This window comes from Garra rufa, chromosome 15, assembly GCF_049309525.1.
Source record: "Garra rufa chromosome 15, GarRuf1.0, whole genome shotgun sequence".
NCBI lineage: Eukaryota > Metazoa > Chordata > Actinopteri > Cypriniformes > Cyprinidae > Garra > Garra rufa.
The window spans coordinates 301,138-322,737 of record NC_133375.1 but is presented as its reverse complement, the minus strand read 5'-3'; the positions used below and the strand labels follow the sequence as shown (position 1 = coordinate 322,737).

General features: G+C 35.5%; 1 protein-coding gene across 1 annotated transcript in view; it reads left to right on the top strand.

The window, feature by feature from the left end:
• pdlim2 (PDZ and LIM domain 2 (mystique)) overlaps positions 1–21,600 on the top strand; it is a 95,025-nt gene that overhangs the window by 16,005 nt on the left and 57,420 nt on the right. The window contains exons 2-3 of the mRNA XM_073819239.1: positions 11,571–11,702; positions 16,340–16,491. Of these exons, the coding sequence (XP_073675340.1) occupies positions 11,607–11,702; positions 16,340–16,491 (248 nt within the window). The 5' untranslated portion in view covers positions 11,571–11,606. The remainder of the gene's footprint in view (positions 1–11,570; positions 11,703–16,339; positions 16,492–21,600) is intronic.

Below are 21,600 nucleotides of genomic sequence, written 5' to 3'. Positions count from 1 at the left end.
GTCATTCTAGGGATTATATTTTAATGTACAGTATAAAAATTTAATTAATATTAAAGTTTGTTCATGATAAAATGTTTCTTTGTCTAAATACGATTTTAAAAATTAAATTAAATGCCAGTCAAATTAGGCATAACATTATAATGTATGAGAAAGTTTAAATTCATTGAATTTATTAAAAAAAAATCTTATTATAAATGTCTTTATTGTTACTTTTAATCAATTTATTGCATAAAAGTCTTAACTTTGTTCAGTGTTTTTAAAAGACTCAACATGCAGTAAAACCTGTAATATTGTTATATTACAGTAACAAAAACTATATTCTATTTTTTTAAAATGCAATTGATTGTTTTAATGCAAATGTAAATTTTCATCATCATTACTCCCAGTCTTCAATGTCACGTGAAATCATAATTTGCTGATTTGCTGTTTAAAAAATTATATTTATTCAAAATAAAAATCTAATTGTCTTGGTCTATTTTAATCAATTTAATGCATTCTTGCAGAATAAAAGTATAATTTGTTTAATGTTTTAAAAAAACTCAAAATGCAGTAAAAACAGTAATATTGTTTAATATATTATCACTTTAAAATAAACTGTATTCTCTTTTAGAATGTTTCATCATTTATCATTGTGTGACAAATCTAATTTTTTAGCATCATTACTCCAGTCTTCAGTGTCACATGAATAAATATTTAAAATAAAAATTTCATAAATGTTTGTCACTTTTAATCAATTTATTGCATTCTTGCGGAATAAAGGTCCTTTTTCAGTGTTTTTGAAAGACGCAAAATGCAGTAAAAACAGTAATATTTTTTATGTATTACATAGTACTCTCTTTTATTATATTTTGAAATTTAATTTATTGTTGTGATACAAAGCTACATTTTCAGCATTATTACTCCAGTCTTCAAAAAAACAAGACAAGTCCCTAAAAACAAATAGTGTAGTGTGATTTTAAGCTATAGGTGAAATTAATAGTTTCTTCCCCCCCACCCCCGGTCATCTAAGATGTTCATGTCTTTCTTTCTTCAGTCGTAAAGAACTGTTGAAACATTTCTGGATTTTTCTCCACATAATGAACTTCTATGGTGCCCCTGAGTTTAAACTTCCAAAATGTAGTTTAAATGCAGCTTCAAATGGCTCTAAATGACTCCAGCTGAGGAAGAAGGGTCTTATCTAGCAAAACGATTGGTTATTTTCAAAAAACATTCACAATTTATAGACTTTTTAATCTCTACACAGAGTACACACAGAGCTAGACAAGACGAGCATTTTCCCTCTGCTGTGATCGTTTAGAGCCATTTGAAGCTGCATTTTGGAAGTTCAAACTTGGGGGCAGTTTGAAAAATAATTGAAAAAAATTGTTTGAACGTTTGACAATATTTTCCTCAAAAAACTAAATTTCCTCAAAACTGAAGAAAGAAAGACATGAACATACTGGATGACAAGGGGGTAAGTACATTATCTGTACATTTTTGTTCTGAAAGTGAACTACTCCTTTAAATGCCATATTCAGATGGATTCGGCAGCCAGAGCAAAAATGTTCACAGTGATTCTATGTGAACCTAGTGAAGTTCTATTCTGTTGAGCTGATGTTAATGAGAGCAGCCGGGATCCTCGCTAACATGTTGGATTAATTGAGGTTCTGAGGAGAGGGAAATGTGGCCGCCGCCGCCTCTGTGATTACATAAAAAATCAGCAACAGCGCAGAGCAGCCAGTCTCTCTAGAGGCCACAGTAATTAAGAGAGATCCTCCCGAACAGAGGCATCGTTAAGGCTGCTAATTGCCTGGAGAGCTAATGATGGGGTAGATTTGCATTCCCCCGGACCAAACTCTCCAAGAATGCAGCGACATCCGTAGCCTCAACTGGGTCACGCTGGGTAGAGGAGAGCGTGCGGGTTTGTATTTGTCCCGTGTGTGGAGCCAATTTCAGGCTTTCACACACTTTCTCCTGTTGATGTTAAGTTCAGGACAGCGTGACACAGACGCTGACCTATCTCCAGTGTTTACATGGCCAGATTCTTTAAATTCTTTCTTTAATTACATCATTATCAGGGGTGTATGAGCCATGTGGTCCTTTCAAAACACAGTTGGTACTGTAAATGTGCAATAAGGCTGGGCGGTATGACACTGTATGCTGTGTGAATGGTGTCAGCTGGTAGAGATTATGCTGAAATGTTTGTATTTCAGAAGATGTGTTTGTGCTGTTATTAATCATGAATGCTTTACTTGTGAGAATGAGTAAGAAAGGTGTTTCAAATGTTTTAGAAAGTAGTTATACTGTCTTTTAGGTTGTGAAAAAATAAGTACATCATTATTCTGGCTGGTAAGATATTTTCATGGCTGTTATTAAAATTTGTATGCCAGTTCATCTAAGCCATTTAATCTTATTTAAATGCAGGTCACATGTTTTTTTTTTTCTAATCTTAAAATGGTAAAACTATTAGTTTAAATACAGTTCATAAATATATTCATTAAATATAATTTATTTTAGGTATAACGTTATAATGTACATTATGAAAAATGAATGAATATAAAGTTAAATGCAAGTCAATTATATAATTTACAGTATGAAAATAATAATCATATTAAAATACTGTTTTTGTCTAATTTTAAAATAAAAGCTAAAATTGTATAAAAGTCATTTTAGGCCAAAAATTAAAAAATTGATATTCATATTAATTCTATACTATTTTGTCTGATTTTAAAACAAAAACGTAGTCAATTAAGGCAAAAAATACAGTATGAAAATAACAATTATATTACAATTTTACACTATTTTGTCTAATTTTAAAATAAAAGCTAAAATTACTTTGAATACAAGTCAATTCAGGTTAAAAAATATAATTGACAGTAAATATTCATATAAAATTCATTTTTACACTATTGTCTAATTTTAAAATAACTTGAATTACTTTAAATGCAAGTAATTTTAGGCATAATGTACAGTATAAAATTATTATTAAAGTTTATTCATATTAAAATTGGTTTTCTTCTAAATGTTAAACTAATGTAAAATTTGTTCAAATATAAGTCAATTTAGGCAACAAAAATATATAATTTACAGTATAAAATTATTTTATCTGATTTTTAAAAGAAACAAATTTAAATAAGTCTGATTTAGGCAAAAAAAACTTATTTTTCAGTAAGAAATATTCATGTTTATTTATACTATTTTCATAATATTCATACTATTGTCTAATTTTAAAAAAGCCATTTTAAGCAAAAATATACAATTTAAAGTATGAAAAATGAATATTAATTTGAAAATGTTATACCGTTTTGTCTCATTTTAAAAAAAAAGCTAAAAGTAATTTTAAGCATAACATCATAATGTACAGTATGAAAATTAATAAATATTTAAGTTCATTCATATTAAAAGACTTAATGATGATTTTTGTCCAATTTTGAAATAAACTATATATAAACATTTTTCATATTTCATATTACATTTCTATACTATTTTGTCTAATTTTAAAATAAAAGATAAAATTACTTAGTTATTTTGAGTAAAAAAAATACAGTGTGAATTTATTTGGCAAAAAAAAAAACATTTTACAAAATTAATATTCATATTAGAATTCAGATTTTGTCTCATTTTATAAATAAAATATACATTTTCATTTTAGGTACAACATTATGATATTTGCTGAAGGTTAGCATTAAATGGAGAATATAGTCAAAATGTAAAAATAATAAGCATTAATAATTAAACATTCTATATAGAATGATAACAATAATAAATAAAATAATAAATAAATAAAATAATAAAATGGAAAAAAAAAACGGTAATAATGGGCAGTAATTGATATTGACCGGATTGGTCAGAAATGGGAATTACCTCATGCCTATTTAAAATTACTATTGAATTAAATGACTTGTGCAATATATTAAATGTCTTTTATTCTTTTCCCTCCCCAAAGGACTTTGTAATACGTTTGTGAGGTGTATGACTTAAATACTGATAATTTAAGACTGTGACGGACCAGCCCTTGTATGACTTGGAGTCTTTTGATTAGACGAAAACGGTGTCTTTATTTTTTTTTTCATTGTTGCATAAGATTATTGAAACTATCAAAGGTCAAATCAGGGTAAGCGAGCAGGCCGACAGGGAGAGATAAAGGCTGTAAACCTCAGTTCAGTATCAGAGGGAAAACAAACCGTTCACGCCCAAGAGCAGTATTGTAGTTTTACAGCATATTCCCAATCTGAGATATTTGCAGTAGCTATATCACGGGTCACATTCCAGAGCCCATGTGCTGACTAACAACAAAGCCTGTTCTCAAACGTCATTTGATCCTGACAGCAAAAAGTCTTTGTTTTTTGAACAGTCTTAATTTTTCCATCAGAGTGTCCAGACATGTTTTAGCTGTCAGGTAAATAGTTGGTGAGATCTTGTACAAAGCTGCTGCAGTGCAGGCCAAGGTGTCAATGGTGTCTTCAGTATCCTTAAAGCGACAGTGCACCCAAAATTCTATCATCATATTAGCGCTCACATGGATTAAAACACACATTCAGATGTACTGGGCTGCAGATCACTGTCTGCACTCCCAGTGGTAGTCGCCCCATTTCATTGCTGGCTGAATAATGTACCAGTTACTCTTTTCCATGCAATTACAATGAATTGTGACTACAGCTTTTCAGCTTCAAAAAGTCTTCTGAAGCAATCAAAGTTTTGTCTTTATCCACAAAGCTATTATTAAGCTATACAGTATGATTTCATAAGTCATATGGATTACTTTTATGAAACTTTGGGGCATTTGCGTCCTTTTAGATGGTTGAAATGTTCAGTTTCATTTATTGTAATTACCTGTTATAGCGACCAGCGTGGCCTTGGCTGTACACATAATTTATACCTTTTATGTTCCATGAAAGATAGACAGTCATGGGTGTTTGAAACAACATGTGGGTGCGTAAATTAAAAAAAAAAATTGGAGCTAGTTCTGGTAAATTGCTAATTTCTTCCACAATTTTCGTAAACTAAGTAAGGACATTTGTGTCACAGATAGGCTAAAGTGATCTCATGCATATTTTGTGCAGCTTTTCTGAAGATCCAGGGCTGCTATAAAAATTGCAGATAAGTGGCATATTAAAAGTGATAATGTTGTGTTCTAAGGTTTTTTGATAACACAGCTATGTCATAATTATTCAACCCCTATTCATCATAGCTGTTTTTTAGTCACTTATTTGTATGGTGGGGAACAAAATAGTCTTAAAACACAATTAAGCCTTTAGAAACTCAATTAGAAAACAGAACTAGCTTGAGCTGTTACACATACATACATTTAGCCCATGAATGTGCTGAAGTTGAGTAGCAAATATGGCAAAGACAACGGAGCTCTCTCAAAAGCTATAGAGAAGTAATAGTTTGATTGTATTAGAAAGTCTAAGGCTACATGAAGATTTCCAAGACATTAGAAGTTCCTAGAGACACAGCTAGCAACCTTATTCCTTCGTTTAAAATGTGTTGTACCAGGAAACCTAGGAGGGTGTTGAAGAAAAAAAAAAACCACAATATCATAAAATGTTTAATCAGAGCAACTGAGAAAAAACCTGCAATGTGGAAAACTTTTGAATGTATAGTATAAGATGAACACTGACAAGCATGGATGTCATGTTGGGGCATTTGCCAAATAGCACTCTTGACCAAGAAGAACATAAAATGCTGACTTGAATATGCTAAAATTCATATGCTGAAAGAATGTTTTATGAAGTTATGTGGCTAAACTGGAATGTTTTGGACCTATGGATCAGCGGTATGTCTGGTGCAAAAAAGGCTAAACCTATTAGCAGAGGAGCACCATCTCCATTGTCAAACATTGAGCTGGATCAGTCCTGTTATGGGGTTGTTTTACTGTAGCAGAAAGTAATCATTCTGGCAAGTATTGTGATGCCTTTGGTGCAAAGACTGAAGCTGATGATCAGTGGACTTTCCTGCAGGACAGTCATCCCAAAGTAAACGTCCAAATCTACTTAAGCTTGGTTCGGTGATCAGTCATAGAATGTTCTTGAGTGGCCTGTTCAGTCTTCAGTCTTTAATTCTTATTGAAAATATTTGGTTGAATTTGAAGAAAGCAGTGTCAAAGTGAAAACCAACGATTATCGGTGATCTGAAAGCTTTTTTAGACAAGGAATGGGCCAAGATTGCAGTAGAGAGGTGGTAGAAGCAATTCCAAACAGTGTTTATTGGCGGTTTTAAAGAATAAAATATTCTGCACCAAGTTTGACTTTTGGAGGTTGAATAATTTTGCACATGAATGTTTTTGAACGCCAATTTTATTTATTTATTTTTTCATAATTTAACTTGCGTTCATCCTTTCTCTTTCTCTAATAGTGTACTGACAGCTTTGTTTAATTGTTTTTACAAAATTTTGTTATCTGCAGTAAAATGTCTTGCAGGTCAAAGGGGTTAATTTAATTGCAACTGTATACAGTGACAATAGACCAAGTGAAGAAAATGAATGGAGATTAGGAGGCTGGGGTTGGGAAATGATGCACATCAAATTGCATTACCTGTTGAAACTAAAGCCATGACACATCAGACTTTTAATGTGAAGTTTAAGTACCCTTATTATGCCATTTCTAATATTGGCTTTTATGCAGTGTGTAATGTAGCTGTATGTGAATTCAAATGATCTGCAAAGTTGTAAAATGAAAGTGCATGATAAATAAAGTTATTGGCTGTATCCAAAATCGGCCCCTATACACTCAAATAGGGCACTATTTGAGGGGACAGCCATTTTAAGTGGTGTTCGAAACCGGGACTCACTAAATTCCAGGGGTTTCATTACCACGACGTAAAATGGGCGTCCCTGGGGGCGTTGGGAAAACGCCCCTTTCTAAAAAAAAAATTATTAAGAGAGGTCACCGATCATGCGCAGTAAGTCAGTTTTTTTGCGCGGGCATTTCAAAACCTAGGATCAGCACTGATGGATAATGAAGGACAACACAGTCATACAGGTTATTTTTATGTTTTAAAATCTTAAATTTAAACGATTTTCGAAAACAAATAAACAGCCGTTATAGAAATGTAAAACGTGTAGCGTCTATTTACGAAAATAAATCATGGTTTACAACGGTATGGTGGACAGGTAACGTTATTCCAAGACACTGTAATGTTATATGAATATAATTATGAAGGGCACGGAACCCCTGTGATTGTGGACAGGTATTTCAAAATACTGTATATGAATATAATTATGAAGTGCACGAAAACCCTGCGATCTTGGACAGGTATTTCAAGATATTGTATATGAATATAATTATGAAGTGCACGAAAACCCTGCGATCTTGGACAGGTATTTCAAAATACTGTATATGAATATAATTATGAAGTGCACGAAAACCCTGCGATCTTGGACAGGTAACGTTATTTCAAGATATTGTATATGAATATAATTATGAAGTGCACGAAACCCCTGTGATTGTGGACAGGTATTTCAAGACACTGTATGCATATAATTATGAAGTGCACGAAACCCCTGCGATCTTGGACAGGTATTTCAAGATATTGTATATGAATATAATTATGAAGTGCACGAAACCCCTGCGTTCGTGGACAGGTATTTCAAGACACTGTATGCATATAATTATGAAGTGCACGAAACCCCTGCGATCTTGGACAGGTATTTCAAGATATTGTATATGAATATAATTATGAAGTGCACGAAACCCCTGCGTTCGTGGACAGGTATTTCAAGACACTGTATGCATATAATTGAAGTGCACGAAACCCCTGCGTTCGTGGACAGGTATTTCAAGACACTGTATGCATATAATTATGAAGTGCACGAAACCCCTGCGATCGTGGACAGGTATTTCAAGATATTGTATATGAATATAATTATGAAGTGCACGAAACCCCTGCGATCGTGGACAGGTATTTCAAGATATTGTATATGAATATAATTATGAAGTGCACGAAACCCCTGCGTTCGTGGACAGGTATTTCAAGACACTGTATGCATATAATTGAAGTGCACGAAACCCCTGCGTTCGTGGACAGGTATTTCAAGACACTGTATGCATATAATTATGAAGTGCACGAAACCCCTGCGATCGTGGACAGGTATTTCAAGATATTGTATATGAATATAATTATGAAGTGCACGAAACCCCTGCGATCGTGGACAGGTATTTCAAGACACTGTATGCATATAATTATGAAGTGCACGAAACCCCTGCGTTCGTGGACAGGTATTTCATGATACTGTATATGAATATGAAGTGCACGAAAGCCCTGCAATAGTGGAGGTATTTGAAGCAAATTGCTTTTCCCTAACTGCGCATGATCGGTGACCTATGCAAATTCTCAAATAGGCCACGCCTGCCTGGTGACGCAATATCGATTACGCTGTACTGAAACCCCTGGAAAAAAGTGCATCCCGTTCGAAACCAGAGTCGACGATCTCGAGTGCACTCATTCAATCCCACAATGCACCGCAAAAACGAGTGTACAACCGATGTACACTCAACAGCAACAGATAACCCATAATGCACTGTGAGAGTCGGGCACCGATTGAATTCCCGATCCGCGTCTCACCAGAAGAAGCCCCCTGCAGCTGAATCATCCATCCGTTCATTTTACAACGTCCACGCCGTAATACAGCGTACAACAGGTACAAGTTCGTTGTAAATATAATTAAATTGTTTAACTAGGGTTTATAAATAATTTCTGTGACAGAGTTCAGTATAAATCATTTAATCTTACTGCTGGAACTTTCCGTTTCAAATGATTATTAAACCGTAAGCAAACTATGCAAAAACGGCAGTCCTTCCTTAGTGTCCGAATTCACTCACTCGTTTTCATTCACTCCTTCAAGTGAACTGTATGAGTGGACTAATGTAGGGAATAGTGAATGAGGGTATAGGGGGCGATTTCGGATACAGCCATTGTCTCCAAAAATAAAGAATCGACTTAAACCGCCCTCAAACACGTCATTTTACTGACAACTGCTTCTTCAATCTCGGGGAGTTCAATGCGTGATTCAAAGATGCTTCAATACTTAGTTTATTTGGACCAGCCCACTGAATCACAACCTGCAAGTAGGGCTGTCGCGGTTAAGGAATTTCCCTTGCGGTAATTTTGAGTGGCTCAGTAGCGCGGTATGCGGTATTACCGCCATATAATTGTGTGTAGGCTGTTACAATGTAAGGTCATATTCAGAAATCAATAAACCGAAACCAAATCGCGTTGATATATGAAGTGAAGTAAACAGTACTTACATAGAAACCTAGCCAGAAAGAAATGCAAATTTTGAAGAAAAAATGTCAGACATACTTAGAGGCTTTGCATCTGAAATCTTCGTGTATACAACAGTTAGCGCGCACCCTCGAGTCTGACTGGATGAGAGACTTTCTGTCAGTATTTCAGCTGCGTGTTTTAGGCGAGCTGTCAGTCAGTGCAGTTTCATTGATACGCCACAAGATGGAGGCAAGAGACTATCTTGTCTTTAATCCGTTCATTCAACTATACGTTCAAAAACGCTTATTTATTCAAAGAGAGACGTAATGAAACACGATGTTAAAATCATTTCAACTTTAATCGCCACTTTTAAAGGCTCAGCTGACCAGCAGAGCATCGATGTTAAGACAGAGATTTCACTTTCCTTGGACATGACAAGCTAGTTTCACATACACACCAGACTCGATCTGAAAGACAGACGCAGGTAACTTAATCGCACAAGCTCAGTCGATCTCTCTCTCATTCGCTGTCTGTTTAGGCATGTTAAGTGCATATCTACTGAGCCTCATAATAAACACATTATGTTATCATTACTAACTTATTACTAATTTAATATTCAGCACACAGGCATTAAGTGAGAAGGGCAAATCCTTAGGAAAAAAGAAAACAGGCCAATATCGCGGTTGCTGCGGTTGTTGCATTCCTCTGCGGTTATGCACGTCAATAGCGCGATATTGCGGTTATCGCGACAGCCCTACCTGCAAGTATAATAAATAATATATGTTTATATTTTCTATTGAGCATTCATAGTACAGAACTGTGGCAATGGGCATTTCATTTCCAATACACACTGTATGCGGTAGACCAATCGCAACAGACTGGGTCATCTGACCAATCAGAGCAGAGTAGGCTCACGGAAAGGAGGGGTTTAGAGAGACTGAATCTTTGAACTGCTTCAAACTAATTGTTTGAAAGAAAAAAAAAACGCTGGAAAATAAGGTGATATTAAGTGCATATTTTGAGAAAACAGAAATGTTGTTCGACTTTGCTTGAAGTGTAAACCTGTCAGAGGCTTCACTTGAACTACAGTATAAAATGTCTTTATTTTAGCTTCAAAGCTTGTCTAAAAAGCAAGATGCGTTGTCTGACTACTTAATCCTTTGGTGGTCTTGATTGTGGTTTTGCTTGGTGTATAAAGCAGATGTCTCATTAAACTCTAGGGTCATCTATACTGTCTTCTTACTGTCAGGAGCTTGTGCTGTCAGGATATTTCTCAACTGCACATATGTTAGTAATAAATGTTTGCACCACCATCTACCATGGTCTCAATGAGGTTCAGTGCAATTGAAGTGGGTACAGTGAACCATAATGGCTCCAAAGAGCTCATCATTAGATGAATGTCCAAGATTACTAAGATCTACACTACCAGTCAAAAGTTTTTGGACGGTAAGATTTTTAATCTTAAGAAGTCTCTTCAGATCACCAAGCCTGCATTTATTTGATCCAAAGTACAGCAAAAACAGTATAATTTTAAAATATTTTTAGTATTTAAAATAACAGTTTTCCATTTGAATATATTTTAAAATGTAATGTATAATTTAATAAAGTAATAATCATTCTAATATTCAGATTTGCTGCTCAAGAAACATAGTGTATAATGTTACAAAAGTTTTTTATTTCAGATAAATGCTGGTCTTCTGATTTTTCTGTTCATCAAAGAATCCTGAAAAAAAATTATTTAACTGTTGTTTCTTAAAATGTTTCTTCATATTAGAATGATTAGAATGATAGAAGGATCATGTGACACTGAACACTGAAGTACTGCTGAAAATGTAGCTTTGATCACAGGAATAAATTGCATTTAAATACAATTTTAAATAGAAAAAGTATTTCGAAATTGTACTGTTTTTGTAGTATTTTGGATCAAATAAATCCAGGCTTGCTGAGCAGATGAGACTTCTTTAAAAAACATGAACAATCTTACCGTCCAAAAAACTTTTGACTGGTAGTGCCATTTTTTGGCATAAGAAACTCAAACTGAATCTGAAGTGGTTTCTTGCTTTTCTTATGGGTGCTGCAGCTTTAAATACACACTCCAGGAATGTGGCACCTCTCTATGATTCCTGCTTGCTACAGTGTCGGTGTGTGTCGGTAGATTTGAGCTGCAGTCATGTGGAATAGGATGAAAGGTGTTCTGAAGAACAGGTGAAGGCAGTTTACCTTTCAACAGCAGCCAGTGGCTTAGAGATGTGGAAACTATGAGACACATCTGTGGCATTTCAACCTGATGTCAAATTAAACTTGACCGAGTCTCTCTCCATCTGTGGGTTTTCCACTTTTTTTTTTTTACCTCTCATCTCACACTCCTTTTTTCCCTCCCACAGCACTCCTGAGAGCATTACGCAGCAGCCTGTGGTCACATGATGCCGTTTACAGTGAACCTGATTGGCCCGTCCCCATGGGGATTCAGAATTTCTGGAGGGCGAGACTTTAAGAAGGCCATAACAGTTTCCAAGGTAATTTTTCATCTCTGTTAACCAAACTACCAATTCAGATCATGCTTTATCTCCTTGTTTTTCTTGCATCAGTGATTAAAGCAATGATGGCTCATACCTAAACGCTTAATAACGTCTTTCTTCTCGCATTAATCACTGGTGTCTAGCTGTTTTGCTCTCAGTCTCCTTGACTACTTCAACCAAACAAGACCTGTATAATTAAAGAGGAAGTTCCTGGTTATTGTATTGCATTGTTGATGGTCAAGCTATTGTTTTTTCCTTACAGGTATTCTCTTTTTAGAATAATGGAAAATACAGTACTTATGCAAGAATGAGTAAAAGGCTTAGGTACAGCATGAATCATTGGGTTCCCCTTGGAATATGAAAAAACGAACAAACATAATCATGGGTCTAACAAGAAACACAAAATCTAAAAAGTCATCCAAATGACGCCAACAACTTGTAAACATCCCAAAAAGTTTTTTCCAGAATAACCCAAGTTTTTGTTAAAATGAAAGTTCACCCAAAAATGAAAATTCTGACGTTTGTAACTCATCCTCATGTTGTTCCAAAACCGTAAGACCTTTGTTCATCTTTAAAACACAAATTAAGATATTTTTGATGAAATCGGAGAGCTTTCAAGCTCCAGAAGGGTTGCAAGAACACCAGTAAAATTAGTGAACACACATCAAAGACTGACATTAAAGAAAATAAATTTTCTTTGCACAGAAAAAGTATTCTTGTAGATTCATAACACTACGGTTGAACCACTGATGTCACATGGACTAATTTAACAATGTTCTTACTACCTTTTTGGGCCTTGAACGTGTCAGTTTTGTTGCTGTCTATGCAGGGTCAAAAAGGGTTAAAAAAAATCTTAATTTGTAAAAAAAAAATAATCTTAAAGTTTTTTTTTTTTTCTCGCCATGAATATAGCTGCGGTGGTTGGCATGATACTAACTATAAACAAACATACAACTATGTTGTGTTTACAATTATTTATCATGCATCTGGTCTCTCAGAACAGGTTAACCAATTGCTTTTTTGTGTTCAAGCTTTCGACACTGTGGCAGTTGTGAAAGACTGTTTTTCAGCTGAGAAGTTCAGAATCTGCTGTACTTCTGCCACCTAGTCTGGAACCCATTTATTTTTGTTTTTCATGGGCTTTGGGACCATTTTCAAATTGAACCAAAACAGCTCCTCTCAACTAAAAAAAAAAAAAAGTTCATTTCATGAAAACTAATTCCATGTTGTGATCCAGAAATACACCACAGTGTTTCTAATTAAAGGCAGCTAATGTAACCTTTCCTTTTAGATCCTGGTCACATCTGCATTGTAATCCAGAATTCCATTGGATTTAAACTTAAATCGCTTTCGAAGACTGAGATTTAAAAGTTTATGGCTGCCATTATCTTTTTCAAATGCACTATCAAAAGAATGGTTTACTAAAAAGTGAACATTTACTCAGCCCTCATGTTGTTCCAAACTCATAAAAGTTTTATCTTCAAAACACAGCTGAAGATATTTTTAATAAAAACCTGAGATATTTCTGTCCATCCATTTAAAAGTCCAGATCTTTGATTCAAAACATTCATAAAGACATTGTATAATAACCAGGACTTTCAATCCCCCTTTCAGAACCTGCAAAATGTTAATTTTACCAAAATAAGAGAGATCATACAAATGTATGTTATTTTTGATTTAGTATTGACCTGAATAAGATATTTCCCATTAAAGACATTTACATATAGTCTGACGTGTTCAAAAGTTTACATACACTTGATTCTTAATAGTTTGTTGTTACCTGAATGATACACAGCTGTTTTTTAGTGATAGTTGTTCAGGAGTCCCTTGTTTGTCCTGAACAGTTAAACTGCCCGCTGTTCTTTAGAAAAATCCTTCAGGTCCCACAAATTGTTTGGTTTTTCAGCATTTTTGTGTATTTGAGTCCCAACGATGATTGTGTGATTTTGAGATCCATCTTTTCACACTGAGGACAACTGAGGGACTCATATGCAACTATTACTGAAGGTTCAAACACTCTAGAAGGAAAAACAATGCATTAAGAGCCAGGGGTGAAAACTTTTGAACGGAATGAAGATATTTACATTTTTCTTATTTTGCCTCAAGTAAATATCATACAAAAGATACTTGAATGTTCCCCAGAAAACAAAATAAGTTAAATTCACCCTAATCTTCAAATTGCAGATTCTGCAAAGGGCATGTAAATTTTTGACCTCAACTGTACATTCAGCACATCAAATGTAAGCTCAGATGTGCTTGCTTCATTGAAAAATCTGTCATTAAAGGTTGTATCAGCGATTTCTAGCCTAAAACATAAAGTGTCAATTTCAGCTGACCTTTCTTCACGATCCGCTCGCTGCCTGCCCCATAAATTGTCTGTGAAAAAACCGCGTCTCTCTGGTCAGCCTAGGGTCTGAGATATGCCAAAAAAACAATTGCCACTACCAACCTTTCCACACATAAACAAACAGTGTTCCAACCAATCAGCGTCAGGGGTTTGGTGTTGTGGACTTTCCTACTGGTGCTGGGATGTGAGGGAGGCGGAGCGAAAGTCCACAACACCAAACCCCTGACGCTGATTGGTTGGAACACTGTTTGTTTATCTGTGGAAAGGTTGGTAGTGCCGATTGTTTTTTTGGCATATCTCGGACTCTAGGCTGACCAGAGAGACGCGTTTTTTTCACAGACAATTTATGGGGCAGGCAGCGAGCGGATCGTGATGAAAGGTCAGCTGAATTTGACACTTTATGTTTCAGGCTAGAAATCGCTGATACAACCTTTAATTACTCTTCCCTCATTTCTTTCCAAACCCGTAAGACCTTCGCTCATCTTTGGAACACAAATTAAGATGTTTTGATGAAATCCGAGAGCTTTCTGATCCTGCATAGTCAGCAACGCCACTGACACATTCAAGACCCAGAAAAGTAGGAAGGACATTGTTAAAATATTCCATGTGTACTTATAAAGAGAAGAAATTGTTGAATAAAATCTTTTTTTTTGCACACTAAAATTATTCTCAAAGCTTCATAACATTATGATTGAACCTTTAATGTCACATGGACTATTTTAACAATGTCCTTACTACCTTTCTAGGCCTTGAGCGTGTTGGTTGCATGCTGCCTATGTAGGGTCAGAAAGCTTTCAGATTTCATCAAAAATAGCTTAATTTGTCTTCTGAAGATGAACAAAGGTCTTACAGGTTTGGAACAACATAAAGGTGAGTAATTAATGACAGAATTTTCCTTCTTTGAAAGAACTATCCCTTTAAGGACTTCACTGTTTCAGTCTTCTAGGCTTGTGTTGTGCCATCAATAGCCAATATGTGAAGAGAATGAGTGCTTAACGGTGTCCATGCAGTGCAGGAGACCTTTGGTATTGAGAGGGGTTGTAAGAAACACAGAATAGAACAGCACAGGGTGTTTTTTTAAGAGGGCTCCAAAGGGCTTCATGGAGAGACGGGTCAAAGCGTAATAGCAGGAGTTTGGCATGGGCACAAATCTTGTGCTCCACTCTTTTTATTGCCTTTGTCTGAACTCACCCCCTGATTCCTCAAGCTTTTTACTTACATGTTCTGACACTGTTGCGTGACAAACCTCAGAAACTGTTTCCCGAAAACTACCTAGATATTTCTATAAAAATACCTGAGATTTACTGCATAATTCAAATTCTGCAGTGTCAAGGGCTAGTATGAAGGTAAGCTCTCATCTCTTTCTCAGGTCTGGTCCACACAGAGGGGAAGGATAGTCGCGCTCCGCGTGAAGCGAGGCGCACTCTGATTACATGAGACGCGCTCCATTGTGCGTCTCTGTAGCAACAGTTAATTGGCACTCGAGCCGGTCCTCAGACATGGCACCTCTGCCCCTCTGCTTTCAGCTAACATCAACAACAACAACAACAACAGCTGACTGGCAGTCTGCAGGGCCTCTCTGTGCCGGGCTGTTTGGGTGTTTTGAGTCGAGCTGAGGTGTTGCTTTCCTCTTCTCTTACTAATGAGGTTGTGGCCTTATTCACTGTTGAGTCTTCAGGGGATTGTAAGCTTTGCTCAACTAACAGCAGCCCTTGTCTAGTTGTTTTTAAGATTTCTGCCAACTTTCACACTAACATAAGCAAGCCATTGGGGGGTTGATGCTGTAACCGTAAAAAAAATCTGTGGTGTAATTAAAACATTGCTCTGTTTGACACGGCATTATTTACTTGACCAATGGTGTGAGTCTGGGGGCGGGACTTTTCAACCAAATGCCAGTTGAGACAGTGTTCAGAGAACCTGTTTAGAGGCAGTCATATGTTTTGGCAATTAAATTTGCACACTATAAAACAAGTCAGAATAAAAATTAAGTATATGCAATAAAAACATTACTAATAATTCAACCAACCTTATCAGTGCTAGCAAGCTATAAAGTTTCCTCTAAGTCTAAAACATAAGAATTGGCAAAACGTTTTTAATACATTGCAGAAAACCAAATCTTGTCTTGAAGTGGCAAATAATAAAATAAATATATATTTTTTTGCTAAAGACTACCTCTATTGAGCCCACTTTAGTGGTTTTCTTCATATTGGGCATTGGCCCACACACTTTGACTAAATTATATGGTTGAGTTCTGACTGGATGAATTGTATTTAATTTTTTCCTTCAGGTGAACACTGGCAGTAAAGCAGAGACGGCCTCTCTTCAACCTGGTGACATCATCTTGGAGATTAATGGACTTAATACTGGCGAGATGCTCAACGTAGAGGCACAAAACAAAATCAAGAGCTCTACAACACAGCTGCAACTTCTCGTAGAAAGGTGAGGGTGCCTCCATTTTCTTTATCTACATTGTTTTTCTTTCAGAGATGGATGCAAGTGGATTAGTACTGGTCTAAAATGACAGTGATGGTCATGAAATACAAGAATTTTGTGGCCTTTTTTGAAATTTTTAACATTTCACTCAAATTAAAAATCACTTTTAAGGAAAGTTAGTTCACTCTGTGGCCATATTTGCAATGCCTCCAGGTAGCCATTTCATTGGTCATGGTCATGGAATTTCATTGTCTATTCCAGACAATGAAAGACAGGGAATTTTATGTATATATATTTTTTTTGTCCAAGTCATGGAATATGAGGGATTTTTTGTTTGTTTGTTGCTTTAAATTGTATTTTCCATATATAAAAGTATTTTTCAATTCTGTATTTTTTTATCACGTTGTTTCGTGAGGTTTGTCTATTGTTATGGTTACACTTTTTTTTTTTTTTTTTTTGCGGCATTCCCACTCGTCAACTGGCAATCACTTAAATCAAATCCAGTCATCAGGCTGTACCTGTTAACTAAGGCAAACATGCCAGGAAAATGTAAATTTCAAGACCTTTGGCTACAAAATGACCACTTCAGGTGTTAAAAGTAAACGATAGAATGGCAAAAACTAAATGTGAAGGAACAGAAGGACTAAAATGAACATTTTACCCCTGAAAGCATAAAAACCATGAATTATTTCTGTAGAGAAATATCAAAGGGCATTTAACAGCTAAAAGCAAAAAAAAAGAAAAAAAGTGTGTTTTGTACTAAAAATGTCTGCAAACAAGTAAATAAAGCTTGCAAATGGATGGGTCTGTTCATTATACGTCATGGAAATTCAGCTTTTTAGTCAGTGAAAGTCAGGGAAAAGTCAGTAAATTTTATATTTTGCTTAGAGTGGGAACCCTGCCATTTTTGCTAAACCATTTCTTGTCTACTTGTGGGCAACTACCTACTAATGGGGAAATACTGAATCCCCCTAAACAAACTCCCATTTAAATAACATATTAAAAGCAAACAAAAACATCTCAAATGAGCTTTCCAAGAAATATTGTTTCTTGTACAATATAAAAAAAAGTTTTCACAACCGAATAAAAAAAAGAAAAAGTAATTGCGACTTTTTATCTCACAATTTGACTTTTGAAGTCAGAATTGCGAGATACAAACTCACAGTTGTGATTTTTTTTTTCTGTGAATTGTGGGATAGATTTGCAATTCCGAGAACTTTGAGATTTAAACTCGCAATTCTGAGAAATAAAATCAGAATTGCAAGATATACACTGTAAAAAATGACCGTGAATTTAACGGTAAAAAACTGTAAAAAGGCTACGGTAAAAACCTGTGATATGGTTAACGGTAAGTTCCCCTTCTATATACGGTGAAAAACTGTGTTGGACATTGCATGTAATTTTACGGCAGTATACCGTTTTTTGAAGTGAAAAAGAAGGTAAAATTTACAGTGAATAACCGTAAACTGACATTCCCAGAATTCCCTGTGTTTAATTTTTTTTATTGGATGTTTTTTGTGGAAATAACTTTTTCTTCTTAGATTTTTCTTGCCAGTTTTGTACATTAGGGTTATATGTTACATATAATGCTGTTAAATTAATGTTTTTTGCATTAAATCAGTGTGTAAATCAAATATGTGTGTTACCATGATGGTGTTTAGTGTTTGTGTGAATGACACTGTGCACCTTCTATATATGTTATTATTTAAAACCTCCTTGTGATGGGCTTTGGTTCATCATGTGATGTTGTCATCACCACCTGCTTTTGGTGGTTATCAGTGTATTGCAAAGGTACAAAACAGATTTCAGTACTTCAAAAGGTTGGTAAATCACCATTATATCAGTTAAAAAAAAATCAGAAATTACAGTATTTACCTGTATATTTAAGTGAAAACCGTAAAATGTATAACATTGCTACCGTATTTTTTACAGTAAAACTCTGGTAACCACAGCTGCCAGGGTTTTCCCGTAAATTTTACGGCTTTTTTTTTTTACAGTGTAAACTCAGAATTGTGACTGTTTTTCTCAGAATTGTAAGTTTATATCTTGCTATTCTGACTGACACGCAATTGCAAGTTATCAAGTTAGAATTGTGAGATTCTAAGGACATATCAGTCTTTTTTCTCCCTCAGACTTTGAGTCACATTTGCAAGTTTATATCTCACAATTCTGTGAAAAAGTCAAAATTGTGAGCTACAAACTTGCAATTCTGAGAAAAAAAAGCTTTAAACAATTACCTTTTTTTAATTTTTTTATTCAGTGGTGAAAACAGGCTTTCGGACCAATGTGCATGTGCAGTCCCAAGAGCATGTCTCAAGACACTAGGTGCATTTCCATTACAGATTTGCGCAAAACTTTTGCTATGTTTGATAAATGTTGATAAAAAACGGTTGCAACTTCCCCTCTTACGATAAGTCATGCCGGTTTAGATATATATTGCAGCCACCACACTAGCCATTAATTTTAATCGTAGGAGACGTAGGCATCTATCTTTACCAGAAGCTTCTTGTAGAGCCTCGTCTGAAACCGAAACAAGCCTGGTATAAACCCAAGCATTGACTAGAGTGGCTATGATCAGACCCTTATTCAATCATTGTGTAGTCAATGCTTGTGTAAGCAGCCACATATGAGGTGTTTTTTGAGGCTATAGTACATTAAAGAATGATCATGTGACTTTTATGTACGCCAGGTGACCTGTAAACGCGAAAAGGCATTTTCATTGCAGTTTTGCGGAATATTCATTTTTCAATATTGCATAACCACCTCATGTGAGCGTAAAAACTTTTTTGCGATATATAGGATTTGCGAAATTAGGTGAAATTGGTGCATTTCCATTAGGCAAATTTTCAGTTGCGCAATTTGAAGGGTAATAGAATCGCAGCTAGTGACTGTTTCTGTGTCATCCACAGCTTTGTAACAATTAAATATGTACGAAGGAGCTAGATATTTATTCCATGTTGTGCTGCTACGTAAGTAGCTGTTTTTGAATTAAAGAACCTGTCTTACATAAGTTCCCTCTAAAAGACACTGAGGTCCGATGAACTCAAAACCAGTCTGATTATACAGGACTTAGTCGACTAGTTGTTAAGTCACCTCATTGGCCGGTTCAAGTCTGTAATTTTGCTCATCTTGATATGTCAGCACAAGTAAGCACACTGTTCTGGCCAGAATGGTACCTTTGCTCTCTTTGAGACCTGTGTCCATGTGAGTAAATGTTTTTCCTTCTGACCTCATGTCTTTGACCAGGCCAGAAACAACAGTGGGCCCACAATGGCACTCTGGCTCTGTGTGTGTGTGTGTGTGTGTGTGTGTGTGTTTGTGTACTGTAGCCCACAGTATTGGAGGAAGAGGGTGTGTGTCTGCCCTCTTCTAAGTTCATATTAGTCTATGAGTTATGTAAGTATCCTTCTGCCTGTTTGACCCTTTCATTTTCAGGACAGTCATCCACAAATAGAAGTGCCTACAGTATGTAATAAAGAAGGGGTGCTGACTTGTGTCTAATTCAGTTAAAAGAATTTAAAGAATTATTGGCATGAATAAGAGTTTCCTTAAGCTGTTTTATAAAGTGTTTCCTCTTACAAATCGGTGGCAGCCGGATAGTATATCAGTATGTAGACCTGAGGCCAGTTGCATTAAAGGGATAGTTTACTCAAAAATTAAAATTCTGTCAATTCAAACTCGTTCATTGTCAGAACACAAATTAAGATATATATTTTTTTTTTACCTGCATAGACTGCAACGCAACTGACATGTTCAAGACCCAGAAAGGAAGTAAGGACATCATTAAAATAGTCCATGTGACATCAGTGGTTTAGCCGCAATGTTATAAAGCTTTGAGAATATATTTAGTGCACAAAGAAAATACATTTCTTCTCCTCTTGTTCTTTTGAACCAGTTCTCTAGAATGAGTCAGATTTTCCAGAGTGCGGAGTGTGTTTGATTTATCAGTTTTCTCAGCAGTAAAATTGCATGTGCAAATCAATATGATATTAAAAACAGCCATGTTGTGTTTGGTTATGCTACAACACTAATTCCTGGAAAACTTTATTGCAAAAGCTACTGTAAACTGTTCAGTATTGTTGCTAATATTGGTTAGTTTTTCCCAGACACTAAGCATTACGTCTTTAAGATCATCTCTTTATTGTCACCAGTAACTTTTGGCTTTGCGTTACAGAGTTGGGTATTAATGGCTCCTGTGAGAACTTTCCAGCTTGTGAAAAGCCTTTGATGTGCGTCCCATGTGGGTTTTATAGTTTTTCCCTGTCCTTTTCTCATTTTATCTCCACATTTTTCTGTGACGTTCTCATATAGACTCTGTAATGATTTAATCTCTAGTGAGTTGAAAATATGGCTGGAATGCCGCAGTACATGTGGTGCATTGAGATGCTGTGATGCAACGTCTTTCAAAGAATGAAAGTGTTCTGTCACAAGACAGAGGAGTCGCTCTGGAAATCATTTTGTAATAAGGAAGAAGTTGCAGGAGGGAATTTTGCTGGGAATCCATTGCATTTGCCTTCAAAAGTGTAGATATTCTCAGTGGAGCATTAGAAGATGAGCTGCTGTAGTGTTTGCAGGTGACCTTGTTGAGGACTAAACGGGGCATACAGCACAGTGACGTCAGTTTAGAAGTGTCTCGCTTTTCAAACAGCATTTCCTCAAGTTTTTTGAGTGAGGTACTAAGTATCGGCCAGAGTGAAAGCAGTTTGGAACTGGATTTGTATTTTCTGGTTTGATCTTATCTCAGTGTTGTTTAACAGAATGATAGGACTCTTAAGTGTCTGTAGTGTAGAAGTGCATCAACAAGTAGAAAGTCTACTGTGTTATTTTTAACACATTATGTCCTGTAAGCAATTAATAAATTCTGAAACCATGGATACTAGTGTAGATGATCTGCGCTGATTACAATGAAAGCCGTTTTTGGAAACGGTTTGTTTATAGGCGTTTTTGTTATAGGCATTCTGGTCTTTTGTTTTGCGTCCATCAAGCTCCAAATGAAGAAAATATTCAAATTAGATGAAGCACCTTTCATTTTTAAGTATTTAATTGCTGAATTAATTAGTTGTTTTGTAAACATTTTTGGGTTGAATTTCCAGTAGATGAGTGTCGGTAGTGTGA